Genomic DNA, 10,053 nt, shown 5'->3' with positions numbered 1-10,053 from the left:
CCAATGCTCGCAGCGACTATATACCAAGTCGCCGCAGCCACTAACTACTTCGTACTCCATTCGAGACGGGTATTTCCCTTCCTCATTTCGCTCCTTCATTTCGCTCCTCAAGACCCCCCTCACACTTGCGATGCACGTTGCACGTCTCCGCGCCTTCAAGAGAGGTGGACTAGTGCAGGGTAGCAAACTTTCCACTGTGGCTTCTTTTGGTCGCGGCATGGACATGGAGGACCCGCGCCCGCTGGCCCCCCCAGCGTGGACGCGGTCGCCCTACCTATTGGGGTGGGGACCTTCAGCTCTATTGAGACGCTGTGAATGACGGGAAGCACCGAATCAGCAGCCCGCCTCAATCAACTGAACCACCAACCCGTCCCGACATCCATCGTCGCGGAGCCCTTCGTTTCGTCGCAGCCAGGGGCATTTCGCATCGGAGCATCCGCTTTCTGCTTCCCTAGCAGCATGGGCTTGTCGAAAAGCGTCGGATGAGATTGAGCCATCGCGCCCGCAGCGCCTCGTCCTGTCGCCAACCCGCATCTCTCTGCCTGCACACACGATGGCCCAATCCGGACCAGGCCCTGTTGCGCCTGAGCCGCCGCGTTCGTCCCGCGGCTCCCTCTCCTCCGTGTCGACCACGAGCCTCGTATTCGACCGCCTGCACGATGAGATGGAAAAGGGCCCCGAAGCGCGAAAGTCCAACGGCAAGCATCGCCTCAATGCTGACCGGGACAAGGAAGAGGCCGCCGAGCTGGAGGACGACCCGTACGCCGTCGAGTCGGGCCCCTTTCTGGGCACGTCAGGCGCTCCATTGCAGCAGCGCAAGCCGATGGACCGCAGCCTGCGCAAGATACTCTGGATCGTGGGCGTCGTCTTTGTCGGCGGCTGGTTCGCCGCCCTCGGCGTCTTCCTCGTGTCCGGGTCCTATAAGCACGCCAGCGACTCTGACCACGACCCCGACGCCAGCAGCCGCGGCTCCGGCAAGGCCGTGACCTTGGATCAGGTCGTCACGGGCTTCTGGTCGCCCAATTCGCAATCCATAAGCTGGATCGCAGACCCCGACGGCCAGGACGGGCTCCTGCTGGAACAGGGGGCCCCCGACAAGGACTACCTCGTCGTCGAGGACGTCCGGACCTTGGCCCAAGATGCGCTGCCCAGAGACGCCGCCGCCGCCGCGCCGCCCAACTCAATGACCTTGATGAAGACGGCGTACTTTGAGTACAAAGGCAAGCCGCGCAGGCCGGGGTGGGTGAAGCCGAGCCCAGACCTCACAAAGGTCCTCATCGGCGTCGACCGGGAGAAGAACTGGCGACACTCCTTCACGGCCTCGTACTACATCTTGGACGTCGCCTCCGGCAATGTGGAAGCGCTGCATCCCGACAGGGCAGACGCAAAGGTGCAGCTCGCGACCTGGAGCCCGCGAAGCGACGCCGTCTCCTTTACCCTCGACAACAATCTGTACATTCGACGCATCAACGACAAGAAGGAGGTCGTTCAAATCACCAAGGATGGTGGTCCCGAGTATTTCTATGGTATCCCTGACTGGGTGTACGAGGAAGAGGTCTTTGGCGCGCGCGACGCTACGTGGTGGTCCGAGGACGGCAAGTATATCTCGTTCCTCCGCACCAACGAGACCGGCGTCAAGGAGTTCCCGATCCAGTACTTTGTCTCGCGCCCCAGCGGCAAGCAGCCGCCAAAGGGAGAGGAGGCGTACCCCGAGGTGCGAAAAATCAAGTACCCCAAGCCTGGTTCTCACAACCCCGTCGTCGACCTGCAGTTTTACGACGTCGCCAAGGCCGAGGTCTTCTCCGCATCCGTCGACTCTGACTTTTCAGACGACAATCGCATCGTCAACAACGTGCTGTGGGCAGGCGACAACGTCATTGTCAAGGAGACGAACCGCGTCGGCGATCACCTCAAGGTGATCCTCGTCGACGTCCGGACCCGCTCGGCCAAGACGATCAACGACATCAACATTGCGGACATTGACGGCGGTTGGTTTGAGATATCGCACAAGATGACCTACATCCCCGCCGACCCTGCCAACGGGCGGCAGCACGACGGTTACGTGGACACCATCATCCACGAGAACTTTGAGCACCTGGCGTACTATACGCCCGTGGACAACCCCAAGCCCATCCTCCTGACAAAGGGCGACTGGGAGGTCGAGAGCGCGCCGTCGGCCGTCGATCTCAAAAACAACCTCGTGTACTTTGTCGCCACCAAGGAGTCGTCGATCCAGCGGCACGTATACGTGGTCAAGCTGGACGGCTCGGGCCTGAAGCCGCTGACGGACACATCCGCCGAGGGATACTATGCGGCGTCGTTTTCGTCGGGCGCCGGCTACGCGCTCCTCACGTACCATGGACCCAAGATCCCCTATCAAAAGGTCATCTCGACGCCCTCGAACCCCGTCAAGTACGAGCGCGTCATCGAGGACAACCGCGATTTGGCCGACAGCGCCAAGAAGCACGCGCTGCCCGTGCTCAAGTACGGCAAGCTCAAGGTGGCCGAGGGCGTCGAGGTCAACTACGTGGAGCGCCGGCCGCCGCACTTCAACCCCAAGAAGAAGTACCCGGTCCTCTTCCAGCAGTACTCGGGCCCCAACTCCCAGACGGTGACCAAGAAGTTCGCCGTCGACTTCCAGTCCTACGCGGCCTCCAACCTCGGCTACCTGGTCGTCACGGTCGACCCGCGCGGCACCGGCGGCCTCGGGCGCAAGCACCGCGTCGCCGTCCGCTCGCGGCTCGGCGCGCTCGAGTCGCACGACCACATCGCCGCCGCCCGCCACTTCGCCTCCCTCGACTACGTCGACGCGGACCGCCTCGCCCTCTGGGGCTGGTCCTACGGCGGCTTCACCACGCTCAAGACGCTCGAGCAGGACGCCGGCCGCACCTTTTCGTACGGCATGGCCGTCGCCCCCGTCACCGACTGGCTCTTCTACGACAGCGTCTACACGGAGCGCTACATGCGCCTCCCCGCCGACAACGCCGACGGCTACCGCGCCTCCAGCGTCGCCAACGCCACCGCCCTCGGCCAGAACAAGCGCTTCCTCGTCATGCACGGCTCCTCCGACGACAACGTCCACTTCCAAAACTCCCTCACCCTGCTCGACGCCCTCGACCTCGCCGGCGTCGAAAACTACGACGTCCACGTCTTTCCCGACAGCGACCACGGCATCTTTTTCCACCACGCCAACCACGTCGTCTTTGACAGTGAGTCCCCCTTTTTCTTTTTTGGCTGTCACAACCACCACCATCCTCTTCCGTCCTTCCTCCCGTACGTACGTACATGGGTACATGAAAGAAGCCGGCTAACCGACGACGTCCGCTCGCCCGCCGCAGAGCTCAGCAACTGGCTCGTCAACGCCTTCAACGGCGAGTGGCTCAAGGTCGCGCACGCGAAGCCCAAGGACGAAAAGAAGCGGCGTAAGCGCCAGCTCGGCGGGGCTGGAGACGGCCAGTTGACCGTGTCAGAGGACACGGCATAAAAGTCCATTAACCCCGACATCATGCACATAGGATATGATTTACCAACATCAATCCTACATGCATAGGATGTCGCTCTACTGTGGGGATTGACACGGCGCTTATAGGGATCCATCTCTCTCTCATTATGCATATACATCTGCAGAGGCACGGCACAGTGCTTGTAAAGCGTTATTGAACAATCAAATCAAGACTTGATTACTATCATACAACATGCCCCATCGTCCTCGCGTCTGGCTCGCAGTATGCCTCGCCTCTAGTCTAGCCGTGGCAAGAGCCACGTGAAACACTTCATGCCAGGCAAAGCCGTGCCCCCCCTCCCCCCGTGACGGCCAAGCGTCATCCTTTCAAATCGAAACGCGATGGCAAATCCGGACACCGCCGCCCTTGTTGTGCCATCCCAAGAGCACGTGTCCGCAACTTTCCCTTTTCCGCAAGACAATCAAGAGCAAATCAAGGGGGCATCAATGGGTACAGTCGTAAGCTTAAAGTGAAATTCCTGAATCATCCATTCTCCGTGACACCGCAGAGCAGGCCCGCGACCCGAATCCTCCGTAGCCGTTGGCATCGTAGGTCGGCGCCTGCATGCGGTGCGCAGGGAACCAGACCCACACGGGTAAGTGCATCTAGTATCCGTAGCCGGTGGGTTGCGGCGCAAAACCGTTGGTCTGGCCGTACGGCGCAGGCGAGGCGCCGCCCATGCCGCCGGGCCCAGCCGTGATCATCAACCGCCCGGCGCCGAGGATCGGAGTGTTGTCATCCGTCTTCTCCTGCTCCTTCTCCTTGGCCTTGCGAGCCTCGTTATCCGACTTGAGGAGTGCGATCTCCTTGGTCTGCTGGGCAAGCATGTTGATCATGTAAGGCATGCTAAAGTCTGTGAGTCCGTGGCGCCACGACAGCTCTAGGACGAGATCCGGGCGAATGAGCTCGTTGCAGGCGTACAGCATGCCAGTGTAGCACTCGCGGTGTCCAATGTCGACGAACTGCAGATGGTTAGCGTACGCAACGGCAATAATCGCGACGGCTCGGTAACTCACATATCGGACGAGATCCTCGACAATGTCAGTCTTACCCGACGTTGCGGCGGTCTCAATTGCGTCCTTGAACAGCTTGTCTTGCTTCGACAGCGCAATCGACTTCTCCCAACGCTTGTTTTTGCGATAAATGTTGGCGGCAATCTGGCGGAAGAAGATCAGGTCATGCTTCTCCAAACGGCCAGCCAGCTCGACAGCGTCGTAGTTGTCGTAGTTTTGAACAGAGTCCCGGAGCGTCTTGTAGTCCTCTTCCTCGATGAGAAGGTCGTTGACGGCCTCGTTGACGACGCGCTTGTTTTGTGACTGCACATTCAGAAGGAACGGCTTGATCAGCGGCAGGCTGTCATTCTTCTGGAACATCTTGACGACGCGGTTGACATCAACGCGAGCAGTCAGCGCCGCAAGCAGATCCGTGAGCAGCGAAGGGTGCTGCTCCACGTAGAACTTGATCGCCCGATAATAGATCTCCAAGTTGGCAACCTTGACGACAATTTCCTTGAATTGCTGGTGCTCCCAAGAGTTCTCGGGCCGTTCGATGACAGCGAGGGCGGCATTGTCGAATTCGTCATAGTGGCAGTAGCAAAAGACCAGCTCGGGCCAGAGGTTAGCTTCCTCGCAGGCACGAATCATCTTTGGCATGTTCATCCTGGACCAGAAGAGCTTGATGTGCTCCATCAACCGCTCCGGATGGTACTTGGCGAGCGCAATGCCCAACTCCGTAAACATGCCCATATGGGCACGCTCCAGGCCAAGACCCTGCTCCAGGAGGCTAATGAGCTCGTCAAAGTATCCGTTACGTTCATAGTCCTTGACGAGCGTCTGCAGCTGCTCGGCATCGACAATGAGGTTCAGGCCGCAAATCTGGGCCAGGCGGAACTCCTTCTTCTCAACGCAGGCCTCGTGAACCTGCTTCCAGACCTTGATATTGTTGGCCTTGCGAGCGCAGTCGACGGCGGCCTGGTAATCGCCGAGATGCACCAGTGTCGTGGCAAGCTTGGCCCAATTGGAGATGCTGCTGTAGAAGATCTTGGAGGCCTCGAACAGGCCCTCCTCGTAGGCCTTGTCGCCAGACTCCTCGATGTTGGCGACATTGGTAGCCCGCAGGAAGTCCTCGAGCTCGGCCAGCTGGTCCAGACGAGCGTAGCAGAAAGCCAAGGCGGTATCGATGGCGGGCTCGCGCAGGGTCTTGCGGGCCATGCGCAGATACTTGATGAGCTCCTCGTTCTTTCCGGCGTGTGTAGCAATCTCAATAACCTCGGGGTAGTTCTTGGGATCGTCAGCCTTGATGTAAGAGTCGATGGAGTCCGCCACCCGCAGGCCGTCCAGCTGAGCCTTGGCAACCTTGCTCCAGACCTCGGGGATGTCAACCTCCTCGGCGTAGGCCTGCGAGCGGTCGATGCTAACAACATGCTCAACGAGAACGTTGACAGCGGCCTCCTTGTTGTCGGCCTTCTTGTAGATCTCAAAGGCCTCCTCGAATAGCCCAACATCAATGCAGGACGAGGCGATCTCGTCAGCATTGTAGCCGTCCAGCTTGTGGATGTAGTCCATCACGCGAGCCTTGTCCGCCTTGGCAGCAGTGAAGAGGAGGAGGTTCTGGAGGTTCTGGTTGTCGCTGAATGGCGAAGGCTCCAGGACAATCTTCTCGAGCAGCTCGATAAGCTCAAGAGGCATGTCGTTGTCAAGGAGCGCAGACACAGCGATCGAGACCTTGCCCGGGTCAGTAGACTCGGGCACGGCAGTAGATGTGACCTGATCCACGACCGAGCGTCGGTGGATGTTGTTCTCGCTCAGGACAAATCGCCAAAGCTCTGCGTCGGCGCGCTCAAGCAGGTAGCGAGCCTGCGCACGATACATGGCATTCTCGTTGGTAATGTTCACCAACTCAAGATCATTCTGGCCCTTGGAGTAGGCGATGTACGCCAGGTTGGGGTCGCGCTTCTCGCAGTACTTGCCGACAGTCAAGGTGTCGTACTGGTCGTTCTCCTTGAGGAACTTCTCAGGGTTGTTGTTGGAGTCGATATAAATCTTGGCCAGAGCGTTGTAGACGGCCTGCTGCTGGTTGCCAGCTTGAAGCGTGGCCTCCAGGAAAGGAAGCAGAAGCTTGAGGCGGTTGCGCGACTCGACTTCAGAGACCAGCTCATCGATGTTGATCTGCTGGGCGTTGACGGTACCAAGAAGCTGCTTAATGATGTTCTCATCGCAGTCGACGTCCAGAAGACCACCAACGACGGCCGGAGTTCGGGAGGGGTTGACGCGCTGAACGTACGACTCGATGGCCTGGAACTGCTGGTTCTGGTAGAGGTAGAGGATCAGGTCGTGAACAAAGTTGAACCTGTCGCACACAATGATGAGAGGCAGCTGCTCCGGCAGTTTCGCTTCCTTCAGGAAATTCTTGACCTTCTCAGGGTTGTAAGAGTTGCTGTCGCGGCAAATTCGCTCGACCTCGTTCAGCTGGTTGGAGCGCGTGGCGGCTTCAATGTACTTGAAGTGCACATCGGGGTCCTCGGACAAGTTTACAATGCTGCCCAGGTAGTAGAAGAGACCCTCGGCCGTCTTGTACTTCTCGAAGAGATCGATCAGACGGACGGGGCCCAACAGCTCGGAGTACTTGGTCGCGATATTAACAACCGACTGAAGATTCTGCCGAATGTTGTGCTTCATCATGGCATCGAGGCAGTCCAGGGATTGCTCGACGGAGAGCTTGCCAAAGAAGGTCGTCAACCACTCCGGGTTGAAGTTGGCGCTTCCCGGAATGTTGACGATGACACGCTTGATAGACTCCGGGTCCTCGTACAACTCTAGCGCTTTCTGGGCCAAGCCAGCCTGCTCGCAAAGCTGAGCGATCCGGGGCTTGTCGAAGTGGGTGAACATGTCGTTGCCGAGGATAGCCTCGGCGACCTGGGGAGCGTGCATGAGGTTCATCTCCAGGAGACGAGTCTGCAGGCGCGCATGCTCGGGCTTGTTCTCCTTGAGCGCGTCGAGCAGGAAGGCGGTGGCCTGCTGAATCATGCCCTGGGATTGAAAGATGTCGCAAACCCGCTCGAAGTCGACCAACGGGCCCTGCTCGCTATTGGCCAACGCTGTCGCAAACTCAGCACCCTTTTCGGGGCTGACGCGAATGATGTGCTGGAGGAGCTGGATATAGTCGGGTTGGTAACCAGTATGAGCAGCGTACGGTAGGATCTTTTCGAACTGGCCGGTCTCAGCGAAGCCCGCAACGACCTTTTGGGGCACGTTGGCCTTGAGGTAGATTGACAGGGCCATGTCGACATCGTAAGGGCGGACCATGTCGCCGAGCCGCTCGGAGCAGTCCAGCTTGCCCTCCTTGAGCCACTTCTCAAGCAAGTGCTTCCTGTTCTGCTGGAGAACCGGCTGGGCCAGCTCGATAGTCTCCTGCTGATTCAAGGCGCCCTTGTCCAACAGCAGACCAAAGTATTGGAGAGTGAAGGCCATTTGGCCGGGTTGGGCAGGCAGCCTCTTGAACTTCTCAATCGTCTCGGCCGTTCGTAGGAAGCCTCGGGGAGAGTTGGCCGCAATCTTGGCAGCCTCCATGTAGTTGCCGGAGTTGAACAACTGGTCGAACTGCTTCGCGTAGAGGTTGTCCGCACCAGGAAGTCCGGCTCTAGAGGCAAGCTTGATGGCGATTTCTGTGTTGGCGGGGTTCTCGAGGAGATACGGGATGATGGTCGAGTCATCAATGGTCACGAACAGGACCTGGCCCTTGCGGTTGATACCCACGAGGCCGGAAGAGTCACTGTCAGCGCAGCTGGTGAAGATGGTCTCGCTCGAGATGCGGTTCATGAAGATGGTGCTCCCCGACTCCAGGTCGTAGAGGTGGATGAAGCCATACTTGGTCACCATGAAGATGACGCCGTATCTCTGGGAAATCTGAAGAGCCACTGGGAAGTCATTGGTCGCCTCGGGGGGGAAGTAGATGTCGACCGCCTTCTTCTGAAAGACGGGATTCGACTCTGGGTGATCGACCTCGACGATGTGGAGCTTGGCGCCGGTGGCGGTGCGGACGGCGAAGCTGAAGAGCTTCGTGTCCTGGGGGGCACCCTCGAGTCGCAGGGAGCCAAAAGCAGCGGCATGGCCCTCGATGGCTTGACTAACGCCACGGTCCTTTGAGTACAGCTGAATGGCGCCGACAACACGGCCCTGCTGGGAGGAGATGCCAACGACCACCATCCACTTGCCATCCTCGTTGGCGCGGTAGTTGATGATTTGGCAGCCCTGCGAGAAGAAAACACATGGTCAGTCTGTTGGAGAACGCAGGAGTCAGGCAGAATTGGAAATAAACATACATTGAGGTTGGCGTTGCGGTCGAAAACCTTGGTCGGAGCCTCCTGGGAGGCATCGTACACATCCCACTGGTATACACTGCTGGTGGTGACCAAGCCCAGGGTGGACTCGCTGATCCATCTCCAGAACTGGACGTCCTCGTTCATAGTGCAAGACTTGAGCTTCTTCTTCTGCTCGAGGTCGAAGATCTGCAACGTCCGGGACTGGGCCTTGAGGGCAATGACCTGCCGGCTCCAGTGCATGATGGCACTGTCGGCCTTGATGGGCCGGCGGGTGACGTTGTTACCATTCTTGAGCTCGACGATGACGACTTCGGGCTGAGCGGCCTCGTTCTTCTTTTCTCGGATGCAAACGTAGGCGTCGGACTCGAGGGTCTGCAGGCGAGCAAGGCGCGGTTAGTAGACGACATCTCTCTATGTTTTTCATTCCGCCGGCCGGGTGGGGGGGCACGTCAGACTTACGCAGGAGTTGAAGCCAATGGATTGCGTGTCGACGCCGACATTGGCGAGCTGCACAAGCTCATGGAACTTGATGGGTATGGGCGCCATGGCGCCGGTGGTTCGCGTTGCTTGACGAGAGGGGCGCAAGGCCGATGATGCCCTTGAAAGCTCGAACGCAGTCAGACGACGCGGGAGGGAGCTGCCAAGCGCGGTCGTGGGGCGGATGGATGTTGAGGCACGGGGCAGGCACTCGGGCGACGATTCGAGGAGAAGCTGGCGGAAGCTTCCATGCGCCGTGCGGGACGGGCGGGATAACGAGGAGCGCTAGGGAGCAACAAGGCAACAAACGCGAAAGGGGGGGAAGGGGGGAAAGGACCGGAAGGGAGGTAGATGGGAGGAAACGCGGTGGGATGACTCGGCGTCGCAAGCTGCTGATGGCGAGCAGTTGAGACGCGTGGTCGTTGCAATGCGGTGGTGGTGGATGGACGGATGGATGGATGGGGCGGTTTGGTGTTTGTGAGGTTTGATCAGGAGAAAGGCCGGGCCAGGCAGGTCTCTCCTTTCAGGCAACCTGTTCCCTTCCCGCGATTGGGTCTTGGCGGGCCAACAGGGAAGCTGGCACACGAGGTAAGCTGCGCGGCTGCCCAATCCGAGTCCTCAGCGCATCGGAACAAGGAAGTTCCGCCGCCGCCGCCACTGTGCTGGGTGCGCAGCTGTGCAGCTCCGCTATAACCTGGGGCACGTGCAACGTCATCAGCGTCGTGTCAGGGGGGCCCGTGTGGCGGTACGTAC

At 59.2% G+C, this 10,053-nt stretch overlaps 2 protein-coding genes across 2 annotated transcripts; one reads left to right on the top strand and one right to left on the bottom strand.

Annotated features, from left to right (window-relative positions):
• The first annotated feature begins 116 nt into the window (after positions 1-116).
• Positions 117-3,674, top strand: JDV02_010769 (uncharacterized protein). The gene is made up of 2 exons (XM_047992530.1): positions 117-3,209; positions 3,339-3,674. The coding sequence occupies exons 1-2, from the start codon at positions 554-556 to the stop codon at positions 3,482-3,484; spliced, it is 2,802 nt and encodes a 933-aa protein (XP_047848544.1). The 5' UTR covers positions 117-553; the 3' UTR covers positions 3,485-3,674.
• CHC1 (Clathrin heavy chain) lies at positions 3,659-9,845 on the bottom strand. Its single transcript, XM_047992529.1, has 4 exons — positions 9,283-9,845; positions 8,824-9,195; positions 4,520-8,752; positions 3,659-4,465 (listed from the first exon to the last, which is right to left on the bottom strand). Exons 1-4 carry the CDS (start codon positions 9,367-9,369, stop codon positions 4,109-4,111), a joined length of 5,049 nt encoding a protein of 1,682 aa, XP_047848543.1. The 5' UTR covers positions 9,370-9,845; the 3' UTR covers positions 3,659-4,108.
• Between the last annotated feature and the right edge of the window lie 208 nt (positions 9,846-10,053).

Source organism: Purpureocillium takamizusanense, chromosome 14 (genome assembly GCF_022605165.1).
Source record: "Purpureocillium takamizusanense chromosome 14, complete sequence".
Classification (NCBI taxonomy): Eukaryota; Fungi; Ascomycota; class Sordariomycetes; order Hypocreales; family Ophiocordycipitaceae; genus Purpureocillium; species Purpureocillium takamizusanense.
The sequence above is the reverse complement of the archived record's forward strand: the minus strand, read 5'-3'. Positions and strand labels throughout refer to the sequence as shown.